A 22743-nucleotide genomic window follows, 5' to 3' on the forward strand; every position below is an offset into this window, starting at 1 on the left:
CCGTCTCTAGTCCGTACATCATGGCCGGCCTCACCAGTGTTTTATAAACTTTGCCCTTCATCCTAGCGGAGACTCTTCTGTCACATAGAACACCAGACACCTTCCGCCAGCTTTTCCAACCTGCTTGGACCCGTTTCTTCACTTCCTTACCACACTCTCCATTGCTCTGTATTGTTGAACCCAAGTATTTGAAGTCGTCCACCCTCGCTATCTCTTCTCCCTGTAGCCTCAGTCTTCCACCTGCACCCCTCTCATTCACGCACATATATTCTGTTTCACTTCGGCTAATCTTCAGTCCTCTCCTTTCCAGTGCATGCCTCCATCTTTCTAATTGACCCCTCTGTAGAAATTGCGTCATCCGCGTCGCTGACCAATCAGAGGCCAGAGATCTGCATAAACCACGCCCCTTTTTGGACCCGCAGTTCCCTCAGACAACGTTGCATGGTCCAGTATAGCTTTTGTTAGCGTTTTATCGCGTATTTGGGTTCTTTAACAATAGATATGGTTAAGAGGTGTCGTCACAGACTTTATAATAGTGACGACAGGTATCCTGAAAGGCTAGTTGGTGGAGTTCAATTCTTTCCCTTTCCAAAACCGAAGACCCAGTACGAAAAATGTCTTCGATGGATCAAACTTTGTGGAAGACCGCATCATCAACTGAATCCATCAACCGGAAAGGATATGTTTGCACGAAGATAAGCCCTATATTTGATTTTCAATACATGTCTCATATAAATGAATTAGCAGTTCTTCGCTTGCATAACATAGCTAAGTGTGAATGATTGACACACTTGATCTGTGTTGAGCGATATTTTGCGATGATCTGACTGCACAAACGTGTCCCTTTGTTCACGGCTAATGAGCTAAGCTAAACCGGACTAGCGAGTCCTAAAAGCCTTCGACGTGCACCGAGACACCAAGACTGAAGGAAGGATGTTTGAGGACACTAAACTAGTGATTGTCGTACTCGGTCGGGACTTACGTAGGTTCGGCACTAATTTAAGAATAATTATTGAGGGGAGCGCGTGACGTTACACAAAGAAAACGAGAAAAACAACTCGTAAATCAAGCCTCGCCCTCTTTTCCTTCATACGGCGGTTCACAAACGGCTATACAGATACACATCCAGATTCTGCACACAAGTGTGACATGTAACACGAAAATAGGAAACTTTCAATGACGAATTCGTCTTTGGGTTATAATATATTATATTATGTGGCTTCTCGGTCTTCCTCTGGCTCCGGAAAGATCTTGCGCTAATATAAATGGTTTCTCCGCCGATATGCATGTAAATACCATTGAAATACCGCTCGCTGAAATACTTGAAGCCCTGCTGTATCCTTTTCAACGATATTTCACTGTTAGCTAAGAATGCGAGTGAGAAATCAGACGGTAAATCGGACAGTTTCGCTCTATTCTTTTCTTGCCGTGCCGCCATTTTTGCTAATTGTTTGATGTTAGCGCACGTGGCGTGACGTCACTTCAGGAGGCGTGGTTAAGTGCCCTGTACGGAGGGGTCAATTATTCCTCCACCTGCTCCCTGCTTTCACTGTGTTATGCGCAACGACATCTATATTTAGGCATTACAGATCCCTGCACGAGATCAAGGAGACCCAGGAAACCGGACCAAGCTTAGGTGAGCCAAATTACCTGGTGTATAGACAACATTGTTACACTCTAAAGACTGCATTACTAGCAATCTGTAATTGGATGAATACTGTTCATTTCATTTTTTTTGATGACGATAGAGTAAAGCTGTAGCTGAAGCCTCGATCAACGTGATCATTGAGGATTGTCAGCCCATCTTCACTATTGTAGACGACAAAGGCTTCACAGTTTGGTACAACTTTGAATCCTACTTATGTTCGCCTTTCGAGGGAAGTATGTACGTGAGCACATGAGGAATTTTTTCCCCCACTTCACTTCCCCATACTGGCAATTCCAATATCTTCTTCCCTTTTAGCCTTTCAAAGCTACGATGGATGACAGATGAACAAAGAAAAAGCCAAAGCCTGTCAAAGGCTTGTGTAGTTAGCATCCATGAACACGGATTTTTATCTGCCGTTTGATTAACGAACATCCATGAGACCCATACTGCTGAAAATCTTAAGTTAAAACAAAACTCTTATTTGACCGTCATGTTTAGCTTCTTCCATTTTCTAATGATTGCTTCAAAAGTGGACCTTTTTTCACCAAGCTGCTTGGCAATTTCTCCGTAGCCCTTTCCAGCCGTGTGGGCTTGTGCAATTTTGTCTGTGGTGTCTTTGGACAGCTCTTTGGTCTCGGCCGTGTTGCAAGTTGGAGTCTTACTGATTGGATGGGGTGGACAGGTGTCTTTATGCAGCTAACGACCTCACACAGGTGCATCTGATTCAGGATAATACATGGGGTGGAGGTGGACTTTTAAAGGCGGACTAACAGGTCTGAGGGTCAGAATTTTAGCGGATAGACAGGTGTTCAAATACTTATTTGCTGCTGTATCACACAAATAAATCATGAAAAAAAATCATACATTGTGATTTCTGGATTATTTTTTAGATTATCTCTCTCACAGTGGACATGCACCTACGATGAAAATTTCAGACCCCCTTCCGTGATTTGTAAGTGGGAGAACTTGCAATATGGCAGGGTGTTCAAATAATTTTCTTCACTACGTTCCAAAAAAACAAAATTGTTGAAAGCCAAACATTGCACAAAAGCCATTATTTCCTAACATAAATAAATTATCCTTGTAGCACTTATTGCATTTTGTTCATTTTTTTGTGACTCAAGCATATTAATATTTTTAAACAAATAGCCATATAATTTAAGACTGTTGATCTCTTACTTGGGCTTCTAAGCCACTTGATGGCGCCATTGAGCTTTGAACCATGTACAGACCAATTAGATGGCTGCAAAGCTTCATTTGCCCTAGTCCTAAATAGTAGTTTTGCTATAATCTTAATTACACCCCCCCAAAAAATATAAAATTAAACCACATCAAAAATTATCAACTTGTGCCCAACTTGTAACCTCACTAATTAAATCCTCTCACTTTGAATTTACAAGTTGGGTCTTCCTCTTTGTGTGCTTCCGTAGGAACAAAGACATGACACACGTGGCCTAGTTCTGCCATATAATGAGATGCAATATGTACCAGGGACGATCAATGACTGGCTAGAGAGTCTACCTCACATTTCTGAGGACCGGGGTTCAAATCCCTCGCCCCGATTGTGTGTAATTTGCATGTTCTCCCTGTTCCTGTGTGTGTTCCGTCCCACGTTCCAAAAACGTGCATGGTGGGTTACTTGACGCTAAATTGCCCATCGTGCTCTGCAATTGGCTGGGAACCAGCCCACAGTGTACCCTCCCTCTCACCCAAAGATAGCTGGGATAGTCTCCAGCATTTTTGTGACCCTTGTGAGGATAAGCGGCTCAGAAAATAAGATAGGTAATTGTACCTTTACAAATATAAGTTAGCTAAAATGTTCAGAGGAAGTGTACCTAATTAACTGTCCAGTCCTGTCAGACTGCTTAATAAATGACAATTGGCAGGCGACGCTTATTGAAACATTTGTATTTATTAATGATTTACAAAAAAAAAAAAAAAACTAAACATGAAAACCTTTAAGTGATTCAGTTCATATGTAAATCCAAACTGGGAGGAACAAGTCAACTGTGAACAACATCGGCTGTGAAAGCACTGAAAATGATGTTCCTTTGCCCTTTTACGGGCATATCATTGCGCATAAGAGCAAACAATTTTTTTTTTGTTTTTAAAAATGAATGTCTCACTTGTCCATTTTCTCACACCAGCAAAAAAAAAAAAAAAAAAAAAAGTGTTTTATTTAAAACAGGGTTACCTCAGATTGAAAACATCTCAGACTGTTGGTCACACCAGCGACGTTTTTAGGCTTGTACAGTACTGCGAGTGACAATTATTTACATTGAAGTTGTGCGCTTGGAGATGAATGCCTTGTCCTACAATATCACCTCCCTCCCCCTTAAAAAAAAAAAAAAAAAATCGGACATACGACAACAAAATTTGTGTTGTCTGTGCCTGCGATGCGGAATGAAGTAACAGTGTCGGGTTTATAAAAAAAATCCAAACAATGAGTCAAATAAAACATCTGTTGTCCAAAGATAAAAGCTAACCACTTAAAATCTTTGTAAGGTATTAAAAAAAAAAAAGAGCATTAATTTCTATAATCCATCTGGCCCCTTCCTCCAGCACCATTTTACCAACAAGAAAATAGAATATGCTGATAGAATTACGTTTGTACAGTGCTTCTTACAAGTCTGGTGGTGGGGGGTGGGGGCAAGTGGTAAACAGTCACTGCAAGGGTCCACAGCTCCAATGAGTCAAAAAAAAAAAAAAAAAAATTTAAAAACAAAGACGAGCAAAGGTGCAAGGTGACGTGTCGTCTCACTGCTTGGTGTTGAGCTCGTTTTCCAGCTCCATGAGCTTGCGCGACGCCTTCACCTTGTTGGACACCTCCTTGCCCTGAGAGAACAGACGCTGGCGCTCCTTAAACGTCAGACTTTCAGGGGGGGCGCCACTGCCGCCGCTTGGGATGTTCTCCTGCTCCTGACTGCTCATCACAATGACACCACAACGATATGAACGGCCTTCGAAACATCCTAACAGGAATCCTAATTCTCAAAACTTAAGCGCTGAAGAGGGTCTTGCTCAGGTCTTCCAAAATTCTGTTTTTTGCAGCGAGTAACAGATCCCTGTAGATGGCGGCACTACATCGCTTTGGATTTGAGATCAGCACAGCTTTTGAGTAGAAGATGAAGATTAGGTGGTGACTCGACTTATGTCGATTAAGAGATGCCAATGTAGTGGAAGTTGGACGAGTTTCGGTACGTATGTGTACTGTACGGTATATAAAGAGCATGTCGCAGTAGGTAGTAAAATGTGTGCTGCGATCTTGAGAAAAGCTGATGGAATGAATAGCAACCGGTTTTTAAAGGTCAAGTGTCATGAAATGGATGATTTTTAGCATGTTATTAATGAAAAACCGGCAGCTGGTATGGACCCATACGTTTTTTTCCCCCCACCACAAAACATGATTTAGACGTATATGGCTTTTTGTAACTCCCGCCATGAAAATCCTCTCGAGGGATTTGTTTTCGAGAAGAGGCAGGAAGTGACGAACAGGTCAAGCGGTCTCATCTGTTTATACTAGTTTTATCTGCCGGAAGGTAGCTCGTTGTTCCTTCGTCTTTGCCGAAATTCCGGCTCGTTGCATTGCTGGATATTGCTCGAACACTCGGGAGGATGAATTTACCCTTCATAAATTTCCAAGAGACCCGGTTCGTCGTGAAAAATGGATTGCACGGGTCCAAAGGACGAGAGCTTTGTCGGGTCCCAAACGACAGGTGGGTGTGTATACAGCTACTAAAAAAACGGCGTTGTTTTTATCACCGCTGCGCGGAGGTGGATAGGGCGGGGAGGTGGTTTGGTGATTTTTCATTTCAATATCTATCTTAGAATGTTTATAGGGATGACACTTGACCTTTAAATCATTTTTGGCTACAGAATCCTTTTCCTTCCATCATATCAAGCTTTTGAACTACAGATCCCATTTTCCTAATAAAAGATGTGGAAAATACTGTACTTAACATGCTTATGTTATACATGTTCAAACATTGACATACAATAAAATATGAAGGAAACTGCAATGTTTAAGACTTCTGTTTGACAAAAACAAATCCTCCTGACTCCTACGATGCCGGGTTCAGTTTGTAAATATTGATAGTAGTGACCAATCGGTACCACACAATTTGCCACATGGCTTTTGAGGAGTCCAAATTGCAATCAGCTGGCAGGTCTTACGACAACTAATCAGTGGAATTTGCATATCTGCTTGAGGAAAAAAAATGACTAAAATTGTGGAATCAGACAATTTTACTTTTAATCTGCATAAAAAAGATTTTTTTGTTTGTTTGTTTATTATATACAAGCAGGCAGTGTTTGGCGGACGGAGGAACTCACCTCTTGGGCCATTTGTCCCTCGGTTCCTTGTAGAACTCTCCAGATCCTACAACTCCTGCTGAGTTTCCAGTGTACAAGTTAAATCCTGTTGGCGACACACTTGGATCAGAACAGTTTCCCGCGTGGGAGTGAGACGTCGAGCCGGTCCAGAGAGAAGCTGCCAGAACGTGGCCTTGGGGTTCTTCATGTCTTGGGTTTTAGAGGGGCCGGCTGGCAGCTTCTCTCTGGATCCACGGGAGGGACGTCGAATGTTTTGGATTATTTGAGAAGGCACAGCAGCTAGAACACAAAGGAAGGAAGTCAAAGTTCTAGAGGGGGGGGGGGCGAAGAAACCCAAAACAGGGTAGCAAAGATCCAGGAAGGCTTAAAAAGAGCAAAGAACCAACATCCAAGACACCTTCCACACATTTTTATCATTTAAATTATACGAAGAAAGAGCAAAATTATTTCCTTCAAGGAAAATTTGCATACCAGATGCACACAATGCAGGACACAACTGCTCATGGCAAACTTTCATGTAAATAAATCACTTGTTAATTCAAATGTGTAAAACATAAAAAAACGTGATTTAATATAAAATGTGTAGTTTAATTTTGTTTCTGATATAAAACCAACTATTTAACAAAACAGATTATGCACTATTTAATATTTTAATGAATTCATTTTATTTTATTTAGAATGTATTCCTAAATATTTTTTCCTCAAAAACTATGCCATCTTGTTGATTTTACTAATACTTATTACACCACCAATATTACATTGTATTTCCATTTTCAACAACTACATTAGCCAATTTAGTGAAATGGAAAAAAAAAAATAACGGTATAAATTCTACATTTTATTTAAAGATGTACAATGAACCAATTTACTAACAAAGAAAAAATGTTAGTGATGGAAAATTATTCAATACATACATTACCCAATTAGTCAAATATATAAAAAGCAATATTTTTCATTAAATCAACTAACAAAATAGTTTATGTACTATTTCATATTTTTAATAAATTCATTTTATTTTATTTCAAATGTATTCCTAAATATTTTTTCTCAAAAAATTATTGATTTCACTAATAACGTTTATTATATCACCAATATTACATTTTATTTCCATTTTCAACAACTACATCAACCAATTTAGTGAAATAAAAAAAATGTGATGGTTTAAATTCCACATTTTATTTAAAGATTTACAATTAACTGACAAAGAAAAAATGTTAGTCATGGAAAATTATTCAACTATTTATGAAAATATATTACCCAATTAGTCAAATATATAAAAAGCACTATTTTTATTATTCACTATATATCAATAATGTACTTAATAAAATTCCTTAAAAGGTGTGTAAAACTTTATTTAAAATAAATTAGCCAATTATTTTTAAAGTAATTTACTAGAACTTTTAGAATAAATTGAAATTACACAAGATGAATTAAAAAAATTAAACAATTTAACCTATTTTAGAGGGGATTTTTTTCTTTTTTTTTTTTTAAATAGTTCCAGTTTTTAAGCCTGTCCACCAAACATTGGAATGATTAAAAAAAAAAAAAAAAGGCAGGCAATGACGACCAGAACAGTCATTTTTACTGACCTGGAAGATAAAAATACTTTTGGACTCGGAGCCACATGCTGCTTTACCTGGTAATGAATATGTGATGACCGGCAAGCTCTTTATAAATAAGTTAAAAGACGACCTCAAACTTGGACCAACGAGACGACGACGCTCGTAATGTCACAGCTGCGGAGTTTCCATAAAACCAACATTGAAACTTATGACAAATATTATGATTTTTAACATACACACACACACGAGATCATGTAAGGAAGAGTAAGCAGAAAAAAAGAAAGCGAGTAGCAGGAGCCCGCTAGAAGCCACGTGCACACGGTGCAAAAAAGCAAAAGATGTCAAGCCTGCCGAGCACGCGCTAAGCGGACCGGTCTCCAATGTGATGCCAACATGCGGGCGGGCAGGTGGTGGAGTTAGTTGAGGGTCGGGGGGAGGAAATCGGACTCCTCGTGTGCAACTACAAGCAAAGTTGAGCTTTTCTGCTTTGAAAAAGGGGCTCGGATGCAGCGAGGCTTTGCTTTGTCTGCAAATACAACGCAAATGGAAAATCTTACCGAGCAAATATCCAAACTTCAACAGATGAATGTCCAACCCGTTTATTTGAAAACATTTGGTTGATATTAACATCTTGAGATGTTTTGGTACTGAACCGGAAGTGTGAAAACTGCCAACAATGCTCCTAAATCATATTTTCAGACTGCAACAAAGGGAAACACCGTTAATCCGTTCAGACTACTCAAAAAAACTAAATGTTTTTGTTTGACGTTTGTCAATAAGGAAAATAGCACTTAATAAAAAAAATTTAATTAGAATGTAAAGAAATAATGAGTGCACGATAATGAATTTCTTACAGCACCTTTTGGAATATGTAAAATCATGAAGACAAATGAGTTTCGCAACCACTGTAAAAGACACAGTCGGCTGCAGAAATCAGCCATTAGGTTTTACATTTCATAAGAAACCATTGCTAGAGATCTATTATTAGTATTTCTTCAAAAATGATGAAGAATATATCTTCAAGTAATTTTATATTGTCTCTGTTGTGCAGTTTGTGTCCAAATGTCCCTTGCTTAACTCATATATATGCTATGAGTTGGCCGGTCTATGCTGTTTCCCATTAAGTGTTACCATTAAGTTAGCGAACTAAGTTATGTGGTGGCTTTAAATACAAGTGTAATGCTTGTGTTTTGGGTTTACTTTATAGTAAAATTAAATTGGGGGTGGCAATAAGAACTGTTCACAACCTGCCAAACTACTGTGCATGAGTCCAGTTTAGTGCCACCATGCAGGACTCTTATCTCAAATTGTTGCTCCTCTTTAAATTACAAGTACTTTCTCGAAAAAAAAAAAAATGTATTCGAGTATCTTCGTGTTTGAACAAGTAGCTGAACTCTTGCCGAGGTGACCCCAAATGGCCATCGGGGCGCGGCTGGGTTCTGAACGGAAGCCCTCAATTCTTCCTGTTATAGCAACTAATAACCAGCGGGTGATAGCAAAGCAGACAAAGAGAAGCCTCGCGGCTCCCGTTACATCTTGTTCAATTTGCGGCAGACAAGAGCAGAAAAGGGCGTGCCCAAAAGCGGCAGGCGGCGGAGCGACAACACCAACAGTACTATGATTGGTCACTTGATTGACTGATTGATTGCTTCTAATGGATGTCAAGCGACAGTGAAAAGTGGTGGCATGATTATCGATTGCTTTTTCATTGTTGGCTGATCGTGGCGGGGGAGTTCCGGGGTCTCGGGAGGATGACGGAGAAAAACCCCAAAAAGACAAAGAAGGGAAGACAACCCACACTAAAAGAAACCATTTGATTGGCTGCTGGAGAGTATGACAGACATTTCGGCAGAAGCCCGGTCCACACACAAAATGCTCATCTCTAACTTTGTCCCTTTTTCTGTATAAACGTGTCCCTGCATATTTGGAGATTCATTTTGATGAAACCTATTCACAATCATTTCGTGAAAAAATACCCTCTTACTCCTACTGTTTTGTCCTCTGGTGAGAACAATACACCACCTAGTGGTAACTGGGCCGAGCACCATGGGTCAGCATTCGCAAATTTCTTTTCTCAGATTTCTGAGTGAAACCCATTCCCCGTCATTCATAGAAATATCATGACATTTTTACCCGGTTCTCTGCTTATTTTAAAGCATTCCTTTTTACCGGATCCCTTGCATGTGTGGTTTTGTCCAAAGAGCATCAATTGTAAATTTCTCACAGTTCGGCTCAGTCCCTATCAGCAGCGAATAGCAGGGCTCCACTGTATGTTGAGGTGGAGGAGACAAAAGTAGTGCTTGGTCACCATTCACCATCCTGTGTCATTTATAGGCAATTCTGAACGTGTTAGATAGATATTTTTTAGAATTCATAGCAGGGCTCTTGTGGCACAGTCACACTGAATTGACAGCGTGATGGAAGATTCTGGCAGCGGTCGGACAGGTGGGTGAAGCGCCGCCAGACACAGCAGGGTGGTCAGCATTGGGAAGATGACCTCACAAATGCAGTTAGTTTTAATTTTAAATTATCCTTTTGAAAATTTTATATTAATGCATCTATTTGAACTGGTTTTGCAAATAGAACTAATTACAGTTGCTTGGATTTGAATCATTTCTTAATTTTGACTGAACGCATCTACAGAATGTTTCTTCTAAAAATGCATACAATTGATATAAATAAAATGGTAGCTAAATCAATTTAAAAAGTATTTTTAAATATTTAAAGCAAACATATTCAAACTCAAAAGTTCTTTTGGGTACCACTAGCGGGAGCCTGCGAAACACAAAAGGTTGCCGCGCCCACTAAGATTCATCGCTATAGGTAATTCGAAAGATTTTCCGGAACAGTCCATTATTTGCAAATTTGAGGTATTTGCACTAGTTTGCCGTCCCTAAATGACGCAAACTGCAAGGGATCGCTGACAAGCGATAAAAGAGTTTTGTGTGCGTATCGGGCTTGGTGAAGGATGTAAAAAGAGGACAAAAGGAGCAGGATGAGATAGAAGTAGTTCTACACGACTAGAAGGACGAGCGATTGAGAGGGAGGTCTGGGGCCTGCGGAGGGTGCTGTGGTGAGCCCCCCCCCTCACTATTTCTCTGCTTCTACCTTTCCCACCTCCTGGGGGGCCCACCCCGGGCTTGGTGGGGAGAGGGGGCGGCCCTGTACTGTTGGAGTTGTTGGCACTGGGCAGCTGGAAGGAGCTAGACAGGAAGATGCCGTCCGAGAGCGGCCGGGGTTTGCGTGCAGTGGGCGGCGGCTGGGGCCGTCCGCGGTGGGGCGGGGCCGGGAGGTCGCCGTACGACTTGCGGGTGGCCGACAGCTTGAGCTGACCTGACTGGCCGCCGCCGCCCTCCTCGTCGTCGTCCTCGTCGCCGGCGTAGGCGACAAACTTGGCGGTGTAGAGCGTGTCAGGTGAGGCCACCTGTGTTTTGAGGTAGGAGGCGTTTCTCTGCGGGGGCGGCGGGGGGGTGTTAGTAGGGTTGTGCGGGAGGGCGGAGGGGGTCTGGTAGTCCTTGGGCAGCGGGGGCCGATACAGACCGGCCGGCTCGTCTGGCGACAGCAGCTTGCGGTCAGCTTCCTCGTGCTGACGGCGCCGCTCCGCCTCCAGACGGGCGTAGTACTCCTCCTCCTGTCTCCTCTGAGGGGGACGACAAGCCATTAGTGACCCGGCTCGTTAACGTTCGAGTTCATCTAAAGACACCCCCCTTATGTGTCTGGACATCCCTTTCGCTCACGTTAGCACTCACCTCCATCATGTGGGGCGTGGGCCTCACTTAATATTTGGGGACACCCCTATAAAATTAACATTTACCTCAATCTCACCAGCTTCTAAGGGGACCTCACCATCGTCATTTGGGGACACCACCCTCTCACACGTCACTGGCCACACCTTTTTCTAAGGGGACCCTACTTTTATTACCCAGGGATAGACACCGCCTTTTAAGTACAACTCACTTTCATTGCTATCACCTGGAGTCACTCCAGTTTTTGCTCCCTCCCTGCTGTTCACGTAAACTAGGCACCCTCAAAGTTGCCTACATCCACGACTGCGAGTCTGTGCGTGTGTGCATGCATGGGTGTAGCTTTTTAATGTCGGTCCATATGTTGTTCCTGGGATCAGGTGGTGGACCTTCAGTTGGCAGACCATCTAACTCCTGGCAGTGCTTTTACCCAGCTGACCTTGTTTATCTTCTCTGGTTCTGGTCACACTAAATAACCTGTAGGAACTGGCGCTAAAACAGCAGATGAGGAGCCTCAAGAGGGGATTTTTGTGAATATGGATAATGAAGAGGGGTGGTTGGTGGTGGACCTGGATATCTGTGTGTGTGTGGGTGGGTTTATGTGGGGAGGACGGGCAGATGGGGTGTGATAATAATAACAACAACAACAACATCAACTTAAGCCCGCAAAACAAGTAAATGAATGACTCCTGAGATGACGACCAACACGCTGGAGGTGAGCGCCATGACATGGGGGCGGGTGTTGGCAACATGCAGTTCATAATTCAACTGAAATGACAGACTATGTCCACACGTACGCTATTACTTTTGCACAATAATTAAAAATAATGATCAGAATGAAAAATCAAGAACAGCATTTATTCAAGTCATGGCAATCGTTAAATGTTGAATCAAGGCAACTGGACTTATGTTTCAGGAAGTCTTTTTTACCTTTAATCCAAACTGAATAAGCTTTTTGACCTATGACCTATGGTTTTGTTCCATCCATCCATCCATCCATTTTCTGAGCTGCTTATCCTCATGAGAGTCGCAAGTGTGCCGGAGCCCATCCCAGCTATCATCAGGCAGAAGGCAGGGTACACCTTGAACTGGTTGGACGCCGGCTCCACCTGTGTGGAGTTTGCATGTTTTTCCCGTGCCTGCGTGGGTTTTCTCCAGCCAATCCATTTTCCTCCCGCATCCCAAAAACATGCATTCACTGGAGACTCTAAATTGCCCCCAGGTGTGATTTTGAGTGCCACTATTGTCTGTCTTCACGTGCCTTGTCATTGGCTGGCAACCAGTTCAGGGTGTACCCCGCCTCATGCCCGATGACAGCTGGAACTGGTTCCAGCACTCTCGCGCCCTCGTGAGGATAAGCAGCTCAATAAAATGGATGAATGGATGGATATAGATATAGCTATATAGAGGTGTGGACATAGCTTGAGTAATAAAATAGCTTCCATCACTCATCCATCTAAAATAAACATTTGAGAGGAGTCTTTGAACAACCAGCGGTCTGATGGTGGTGATAATGAAGGTTGGTCATGTTTGATTTAGGCACCAAGACGAGGACGGATGAACACTTTATCAGACCGTTGGTTGTTCTATGGAAATTGTGACCTCTCACGCTTAACATGCTAGTAATTAACATTCAAACATCATGCCCACCTACAAAATTTACAAAATCTCTGTCATTGTTGTACTCCAGTTTTTCTCTCTTCTTCCCGATACCTTTTGGACACTTTCATGGTAAAAAATGTACATGCACAAAACACTGCTGTTTGATCATCTTACAACATTTTTTCCATCCACCCATCTTCTATCATTTATCTGAGGCTGGGTCGCAGGGACAGCAGCTTTAGCAGAGATGCCCACACTTCCCTTTTCCTAGCAACTTCATCCAGCTCTTCCGGAGGGATCCCGAGGCATTCCCAGGACAGCCAAGAGACGTAGTCTCTCCAGCGTGTCTTGGGTCGTCCCGGGGGTCTCTTTCCGGTGGGACGTCCCCGGAACATCTCACCATTGAGAAGTTTGGGAAGTATCCAAATCAGATTTCCCAGGCACCTTATCTGGCTTCTTTCAATGTGGAGGAGCTATGGCTGTATTCGGAGTCCCTCTGAGATGACAGTTTCTCACCCTATCTCTAAGGGAGAGCCAAGACAACCTGCGGAGGAATCTCCTTTTGGCCGCTTGTATCCGGGATGTTGTTCTTTTGGTCATGACGCAAAGCTGGTGACCATAGGTGAGGGTAAGAACGTAGATTGACTGGTAGATTGAGAGCTTCGCGTTTTAATTTAGCTCCTTCTTTACCACAATGAAACGATACAAAGTCTGAATCACTGCAGACACTGCACCGATCCGCCTAATGATTTCCTGTTCCATTCTTCTCTTACTTGTGAACAAGAATACAAGATACGTGAACTCTTCCTCTTTGGGCAGGATCTCATCCCTGACCTAGAGAGGGGTCATTACCCCTTAGAGGTGCTAATTCTCATCCCAGCCGCTTTACACTAGGGCTACGAACCGCTCCAGTGAGAGTCTGCAAAAATCAGAGACGCAATACCGAAGCCACAAAACCGTACTCTCTGTACGCTTTTGCTGTGCTTAGAGATTCTGTCCATAAAAGTTATGAACACAATCTGTGACAAAGTTCAGCCTTGGCAGAGTCTCACTCTCACCGGAATCGAGTTCGATTTACTGCCAGCAATGCAGATTCAAACTCTGACACCGATCGTACAGGGACCAAACAGCCCAAATACAGGGGTTCTGTATGTACCCCATACTCCCGAAGCACCCCCAACAGGACTCCACAAGGGACACGATCAAACGCCTTCTCCAAGTTCACAAAATAATTGTAGACTGGTTGGGCGAACTCCCATCAACCGTCGAGGACCCTACTGAGGGTGTAGCACTGGTCCATTGTTTTACGGCCAGGACGAAAACCACATTGCTCCCCCTCGGACCAGCATCCAGTCAGACCAGCATCTTCCCCCACCATCGGACCCGGTTCAGCACAAGGTGATGATCAGCTGATAGCGCCGCCCTCTCTTTACCAGAGTGTCCAAAAAATGCAGTTGCAAGTCCGATAAAACAACCAGTCAGTCAATCATTGAAATGAGACTTAGGGTGCCCTACTGCCAAGTGCACGTATGGACAACCTTATGCTTAAATATGGTGTTCGTTATCGACAATCTGTGATGAGCACAGAAATCCAATCCAGTAACAAAATGTCTCACTGTCATTGCCCACGTGAGCATGGAAGTCCCCCAGGATAACAATGGAGTCGCCAGCGGGAGCGCTCTCCAGCACTCCCTCTAAGGACTCCAAAAAGGGAGGGTATTCTGAACTGTTGTTTGGTGCATAGTCACAGTCAGTCACCGGAAGGCGGAGGGAGATGCTACCCTCTCGTCCACTGGAGTGAATCCCAACGGACGGGCACCGAGCTGGGGGGAAATAAGTATACCCACACCTGCTCGGTGCCTCTCACCGTGGACAACTCCATAGTAGAAGAGACTCCAGCAACTCACCAGAGGACTGGTACCAGAGCACAGTCGGTGTATGTCTCATCAAAACTTCAAGGGATCAAGGAATACTTCCTTGCCAGAGAGATGACATTCCACATCCTTAGAGCCAGCTTCTGCTGGGGACCTACAACCGACCCCTATGGACCCTCAAACAGTTAGTGAGGCCATGGTAAGTGACCAAGACACACTGGTGCAGGCTGGCCACCAGGCGCTCGCCTTCCAAGTTCCACCTCCAGGCCTGGCTCCAGGAGGGGGGTCCCAGTAACCCACGTCCAGGAAAGGGAAACCTCGATCCAATTTTTGTATTTGTCATAGGAGTTTATAGAGCCTTGCTTTGTCTCGTCAGTCACCCAGGACTTTTTTCCAATGGGTGATCAGAGCAGGGGTGTGAAGGCCCAGACAACTTGGCTCCTAGGATCATTGGGACACAGAGACCCTCCACCACGATAAGGTGACGGCTCAAGGAGGGGACAATATTTTTGGTACGAGAAAAAAAAAAAAAAAGAAATCTGTCATCATAGTCCTTAGATTAGGGGATCAAGCACAAAAGTAAGACAAAAATATAAATGTATGATGATTTTATAGTACTTTTTGAACACCTGCACATGTCAAAAGAGTAGTAAATTTGAAATGGGCACAAGGGTCTAAGGAAACAATTGTGAGGCTTGACCTTCTCCGCCGCCTCCCGCTTGGCTCTCTCCTCCTCTCGCCACCGCCGTTCCTCCTCCTGTTTGGTCCGTTCATCGGTTTCACGCTTGCGTATCTCCTCCAGCTGCTGTTTGCGCCGCCGCTCTTCGTCCTGCAACTGGGGATCGAGGTGGCAAACCCACAAAAAGAGAGAAGGAACATCAGTGTCGCCCACTCACGTGTCTGTGACACAGATGCGCTTGTGAATATGAATTCTGAGGGGGGGGCAGCTGCGTGCGCATGCAAACCAGACCACACCAGGAACATCCACCCCCCCCCCCACACACACACACACACACAAACGCACACCCACACACGGATCTATGAATGGATACACCATCATGATGATGTCCGCCTCCTCACTCCATCATGCATGGAACACAACTCGCAACGCAGCCATGCCAGGTGCTGCCTCCCTCTGCACTCAAAAGCGTCATCACGGCAACCAGCCAAATACATTTTGAGTGGACAAAGAGACAAAACCTACAACCACAACAACAACAAGAAGCATCCACCCCCCTGCAACTGCAACCACAATAATGAACTGCTGTCCCAAAGGGTGGGAGAGTGGCAAACATGGGGCAGGCAGGGCCCTGCCCTGGGGGCAGGAGACAGGAAGTGAGGTGGGGTTAACATGGAGGCTGGCTAGGTATTGGTCATTAATGGGAAGAACATACCAAGTCTAGAACAGAGATAGCTGGGACAGCAGTCTGCTGCTGCAGAACAAGAAGAGGAAGAAAAAGAGTATGGCGTGAGAGGAAGAAAAGGAAGAGGTAAGGAAAAGGGGGGGTTGTGGAGGGAGGGGCAAATGCAGGAAAACATGGACGTGAGTTAGCAAAAAAAGGCAGGAAGAGGAAGCTAGGAATTAAAAGGCAGGGAGGACATACAAAGAAGGCAAAACATTGGATTGGATCATGAGCCCCTTTCACACTTGCCATCTAAAATGGCTTTTTGCACCTCCAAGTTCCGAGGGAAGTGTGCAGGATTACATAATGTTTTTTTGTTTTTTTTTCTATTCATTCACTGGCAGTATTCCCTATATTGCCAAATACTGTAATTTCCGGTCTATAAGCCGCAACTTTTTTCACACACTTTAAACCCTACGTCTTATGTAGTGATGCAGCTAATTTGTGCATTTTTTCTAACGGCCGCAAGGGGGCACTCGAGCGGAATAGATAAGAGTGAGACCAGTGGAATATATGTGCAGAGGAAGTGACTTTTACTGGCATGTTTTTTTTTAAACTGACCCTGTCACCACTGCGCTAGCGTTAGCGCTGTGCTAGCATGTTGTTGCTGTGTTACTGCTGTGTCTCAGTGATTTTTACCGGTATGATATATATATATTTTTTTTTTTAATCGGCTCTGTTAGTGCTGTACCACTGTGTTGCTACTGTGTAGCTCCCACGGCTGTTTTTTCTTTCTTTCTTTTTTTTTTTTTTTTAAAACCAGCCCTGTTCGTGTTACCATGTTGTTGGTATGTTAAGCTAAGATATCATCCGGCGTAAAAATTGTGCCAAACATATATGTGCGTTCATCTGAGATGACACGCTGTGGCGACCCCGAAAGGGACAAGCCAAAAGAAACTTACTTTACTTTCTGTGTACCATCATTCTTTGTAAATATCTCATGTGGGCACTTGTGGCTTTTACACAGGTGCAGCTTATGTATGTAGCAAATGGTATTTCCTTGACAAATGTGGTGGGTGAGTCTTATAATCCGGTGCGCTCTGTAGGCCGGAAATTACGGTATTTTGGAGCATTTTGACTGATCCTTCAAGACCCACACAATGTCTTCTGTGATAACAGAAGAACAACATCCACCCCAAAATGTAGGAAAAAAAATTGAAGACCATTTTCCTTTCTTTAATAATCAGTAGATAGTGTTAATTTGACCAAAAACGTTGTTTTTGACACCAGAGAAATCTAGCTTTTCATTAAGGAAAACAGTGACTGACACTGGATGTGCTAATAATCAATATATATATACACACCTAACAAAAAAATGCCCGCTGAGCAAGATCGACTCTCACGGAATGGATCGGACTCAACGTCAATGGCTATTTTTTACCATGGCACTTTGTCAATTTTTCTCACTATTGCTACACACACTGATTATTAATATATGCTTATACTCGCCCTCATAATGGACATGACAACCCGAGATTCCCCGCTAATATCTACCTTTTCAAAAGCTGTGCTGATTACCATCTACAAGGATCAGTTACAGATTACAGTGGTTAACAAAAGTTAATTTTACAGACGAGCGGGGCAACCAAATAAAAGTGGAGGTAGAAAATTGTTGAATTCTAGCTCAAGAAAAAAAAAATATCCATGGCAGTGAGTGAGTCTAGAGTTTACCCATGAATCTGCTGTCTTTCAACATCGTAATAAAGCTGGTAGCAGGGATAGTGGGTCGCCAGGACGAGAATGTACAATGTCTCTTTTACACGTGAAATCTAAGACAACTCTTTTCTTTTGTCTGAAAGTCACAAGCAAATGCCGTTGCACCTTGCCTAAGGCAGTTTGAAAGGGCCTAGCAAAGATGAGCCTTCATTTCCTGTCAGCTCCTCCCTTTTCCTGCTTTGCAGGTAAAACCAGCTGCTACATTTCTACTGGTATCACTGAAAAGTATTAAGTTGCTGTGGGTGGCATCTCTGCGACCAGCCAAGCTGCTGTCCGGCCCCGCCCACTCGGCCCTCCAGCCAATCGCATTGAAGCAGCTGAGCATGGCAAAGCGATGACAGAAGCATGTTGCAGATGCACATTCATTGGCTTCGGTTTTAGCTCCATTAGCAACTTTTGCTTTTAATGTTTTACAACCAAAATGTGTTCTGTGCGCTCACCCTTGCTCGCTTCTCTGCCTCCAGCCTCTGCATGATCATCATGGTGTCTACATCTTCATCATCCTCCTCCTCCTCGTCCTCGTCGCTTTGCTTTGACTCCTGCAGACGCTTTTGGAATTGCCACTCCAGCATCAGCTTGCGCAGCCGGTCGCTCTCCTCAGCAGTGCGCTCTGGCTTGGCCTGAGCAATGCATAATTTTATGACGTATATTTATTGAGCAATGACTCACGGTTCACCGATATTTGCGGCAGATAGAGACAGAGCTTTTCTGTGAAGAGCAGAAATTTGGAACATAAGTAATTGAGCCTCCCCCTCCCAAACATTTAAAAGTAGTACAACCAAAAGAAGAGCAGACTATGTGAACAAAAACACGTTTGTATGGTGAGCAGAAAGTGAGTATTCCAGCAGACAGCAGCAAAGCCACTTCCAGAACCCAAAGCTACGTCATCAAAACTACTGTTTGGTTTCTGCACCTACCTGGAGCTCCTGGATCTCCTTGTCCAGCAGGTCAACAATGTGGAGCTGTTGCTGCTTCTCTGCTTTCTCGCGGGCGTCCCTCTTCCAGGGGTCGGGCGAGAGGCTATCGCTCGTCAGCTCCTCTTTGCTGATGGTGATGTACTGTAGGTCTCGGCGCTCAATCGTGCGGGGCTGCTGCTGGGGCAAGAGGTCCCGGATCACTGTGTCCACACCTGCTGGCACGTCGGCGGATGGTTCAGAAACAAAACACCACAGCGAAAATGCAAGAAAGCTTTTTTCATCCTATTTAAAAAAATTTGAATTTGCCCAGCCCCTAATTTCAGCCAGTTTCCCTCTCAAAACCATGAAAACTATTACTTTAGCTGGATTGTTTAAATTCTTTTTTTTTTTTTTGCGGTGTTATGCATGTATCACAAACAGTGGCAAATGACAGCCAAATTAAGGCAAACCTGATACTGTTAAGGCCTAGTAAGGCCTGATCATGATCAAAACAATACTACCATCAAATATGAGCCATGAGAATCCCTGTGAAAACCTTGTCAGGGAATATCACCTTGAGGATTGGAGCCAGGAGGCATGGCCGAGCGAGGCAGGCTGGCCAGCTTTTCGGGTCTTGAGGGAGGTGGCTGGGGCTGCGAGGGTAGGTAAGCATGAGGGGGGCCCATGGAGGGAGGATGGGGGGGCTGGTGTTGGTGGTGAGGTGGAGGGGGCGGCAAGGTGCCGCCGCCGTTGTGAGGCTGGACGGGCATGACAGGGTTGGCCCGGATCTGGCCCAGCTTCCTCTCCTGCTCTCTCCTTTTCCGGTCCCTGGGGGAATTGTTAACCTCATCATTATCAACGGAACTTTAACACAAGGTAGCAGAGGATATCATTTCTGTAGAAATTATATTTTGATGCTGAAAGCAGATGCTGAGCAAAAAGGCTCTACGACTGATTGAAATGTTACTTGGCAAAATGTAAAAATTGATTGAAAAATATGGAAGAAGGGAGCAAATATATGAAGTGATTTTGGACAAAAACCATGGCATGACAATAAAATATAAGTTTTGGTGGACAATGACAGTTCACTACCTCTCCTCCTCCAGACGAGCTTTCTCCTTCTCATACCAACGTTGCTGCTCTTCCCGCTTTTTGCGGTCGGCGGCTTGCTGGGCCGTCGCCGAGCTGACGGCGGTGGGTGGCGGTGGCAGAGGCATCTCGGCGTGCAGCTCATATGGTTCGTAGGCATCTGGGTAGGCGACTGGGGGCGGCGGAGGGGGTGGCGGGAGGTCTGAGCGGGACGACGGCTGGACTGAGTGCGGTGCCGCATTGTGCGGGGCGATGGGTGTCTTCCAGCGGCCTGGCCCCGTCTTCTGGTTCTTGCCCGACGACGTGGAGGATGCAGAAAAATTTAGGTGCTCCTGGCTGGACGTGGGCAGCTCCATCGTGGATGAAATCTGCTGCTGCGTTACCCAGTGGTCCGGTCCGACAACACCTGAAACCATGCAAAGCAAGATCAGAAATGGAATGAGGAACTTTTGAAGGCAACTTGATTCTTCTCATCTGGTAGTTTTAATCAGGATTACGTAACAACAAACATAATCTTGATTAAATCTACCAGAATCCATAAAAGTACAGTAGTACCTTGATTTATGAATGGCCCTACTTTGAAATCATTTGTGTGCTGAGTAAAAATGTTAACCTACAAGTGAGCTTTCTTTCATGCCGCAATGACAGTTGAAACCAGATGTATACAAACACTATGTAAACATGTCACAGATTTGAAGACTAGGTCCAGCTCACAGCTGTGCCAACATGGTCGCCATGTTGCCAAGGGTGACGTCCCTATCAAAGGCAATGCATGGGCATTAGCTTAGTGTCACTGTAGGCATCCAGCTCAAAAGGGGCATGTCATATCTACCTTTTCTAAGGCTGTTGTGTACTGGAGCAAGCCCTGATCGTGCTGTTGACAATGCCTGATATCCACGGATGCATGAATAACTGTATTGGTATAGCTTGGTGAAAACTTGTGCCTTTTAGATTGGCCCATACATCCCGTAAAACTATTGGCCGACAATTATTTACTCATGAAATATAATTTGCGAACTCTACACACTGGCTGACAATTCAGTCAATTTCGGCCATGCCAGTTGGTCCTGAAGCTCCTTACCTGGCGGTCCCCTCTGGTAGTCCATATCTCTGTGCTGATAGTCCAGATCTTGGTGTTGGTACTCCTGTTGGTAGTGCTGCTGCATATGCTCGTCTGGCCTGAGAACCCCAGGTGGAGGATACATGTCCTCCTGGGAGTGGTTGACCCGCTAAGCACAAGGGGGGGAAAAAAATAGGTTCCAGCAAGGAGTTCGGGTCACCTTTTGCTTGTGTTCTTCAAGTCCGTCAGGGATAGGAAGCTCAAGTCGAAATTATTAATATACCTGGATGCTGTTATGGATGTTGTCCACCGAGGGAAGCCGTTCTCTGTCCTCCATGGCCTGCCAGTGCTGCGAGGATCCTGGCCCCGGACCCACCACGCGATCCTGGCTCTTGGATGCTGGAATGGTGAAGTACTCCCTGGCGTAGGTTTGCGTGGGGATGGGATATGCCTCTGGACGAGGGGGCGAAGGCTCATCCTGAGGAAGTGACAGTCTTTAATAATCAGGGGTTCACACAATTGTTCGACTAAAAAAAGGTAAAGCACTTACATAAAGAAAGGTATAAAGAGAACTCTCAATGAACTGGACGATGGACTAGTTTAACTTATCTACTGCCATGGACTGCCATCGATATGAATAGAAGATAAAGATAATCTAGGTTTATCACAATAACTATCAGAGTGAAGAGGCCAACACATTAGAAGTTGGACAATTTAAGCCACTTCACACACACAGAGTATGTATATGTATGGCATAAATACAGTATGCATCATGGTAGGTAGTAGAAAGTGTGAATGATCATGAGGTGAATCGAGAAGTCCAGGTAAAAAAAGTAACTGATGTAGAACTTGAGCCACGCGCTAAGTTTGCGTCGCATGGCACGTTTCTTAGTTGTATACCTGCGAATAATTATTTTTGGAATAAAAAGTCCTTTCATAATGTTGCTTATGCCTTTTAGAATTTGAAGGATCACAAAAGCAAAAAATTAGTCAGTCATTGTTCATCTTGGCACGTTTGTTTTCACAAAAATTTCCCAATGTTTTTGGTTAACCAGCTATGTACTATTACTGATGATGATTAAATAACAGAAAGGGCTAGCAATGTTTTTTCTTGGTGAATGAAGATTCTACTTTTTCTTTTGGTAGATTTCAGGGGAATATGTGATCAGAGAAGACCATAATAAGTCTTAAAAGATCAGTCAAAATGCTGCAAAATTGCTGCCAATACAAATAACTTTTGCCACTTTCATCCTCTTCTGGAATTGCTCAACAGAGTGCGGTTGGCTGCAAGATGAAGGAGGTACAGTACAGTACTTACGTCAGCGCACAGGTTGCCGGTGGAAACAGATGTGATCTTGGTGCCGGGACCGGCGGGATACACTGGCTTGCCTGCAGGACTTTGCCCCTGATCTGAGGAAAAGTGCGAAAGAGACAAAAGTTGTACCGAACTGAAATAAAAATGTATTGAAATGCTGTAATATATAACGTGAGACTAGGTTAAATGCCATTTCACCAGGGAATACTATTTTGAAAAATGTGGAATTCTCAAAAAAAGTAGAAATTGTCGGAATGTTAAAAAAAGTGAATGAGCAAAATAGTTTCAGGTTGGAATGGGTTGAATTGCTCGAGAACGATGGAAATAATGAGGTAAAATTATAAAATGATTGCATTGAAAATGAGGAATACTGAAAAATGTTAAAATTTGCATATAGTTTTTATATAATATGTCTTAATGTCAACATCTTGAAGTTTCGGATTGGATTGAATCAGTTGAAAAATATGGAAAGGAGAATATATTAAATTTTAAATTTAGGAATT

At 43.8% G+C, this 22743-nt stretch overlaps 1 protein-coding gene across 7 annotated transcripts in view; it reads right to left on the minus strand.

Moving 5' to 3' along the window:
* Window positions 1-3539: 3539 nt before the first annotated feature.
* The window catches only part of afdna (afadin, adherens junction formation factor a), an 83945-nt gene continuing 64741 nt past the window's right edge, over window positions 3540-22743 (minus strand). For 4 of the 7 annotated variants that reach the window (XM_061811768.1, XM_061811764.1, XM_061811765.1 and 1 more), the window contains 11 exons: window positions 22244-22335; window positions 21209-21403; window positions 20947-21094; window positions 19869-20271; window positions 19351-19604; window positions 18798-19009; window positions 18321-18500; window positions 15462-15596; window positions 10651-11182; window positions 5981-6065; window positions 3540-4571 (listed from right to left, as the gene is read on the minus strand). In XM_061811768.1, coding sequence (XP_061667752.1) covers window positions 4406-4571; window positions 5981-6065; window positions 10651-11182; window positions 15462-15596; window positions 18321-18500; window positions 18798-19009; window positions 19351-19604; window positions 19869-20271; window positions 20947-21094; window positions 21209-21403; window positions 22244-22335 — 2402 coding nt within the window. In that variant the 3' untranslated portion in view covers window positions 3540-4405. Of the gene's footprint in view, window positions 4572-5980; window positions 6066-10650; window positions 11183-15461; window positions 15597-18320; window positions 18501-18797; window positions 19010-19350; window positions 19605-19868; window positions 20272-20946; window positions 21095-21208; window positions 21404-22243; window positions 22336-22743 lie in introns of those variants that run through there. The other 3 variants (XM_061811767.1, XM_061811766.1, XR_009793774.1) reach the window with 3 other exon arrangements.

The sequence above is a fragment of the Syngnathoides biaculeatus genome, chromosome 23 (assembly GCF_019802595.1).
Source record: "Syngnathoides biaculeatus isolate LvHL_M chromosome 23, ASM1980259v1, whole genome shotgun sequence".
NCBI lineage: Eukaryota > Metazoa > Chordata > Actinopteri > Syngnathiformes > Syngnathidae > Syngnathoides > Syngnathoides biaculeatus.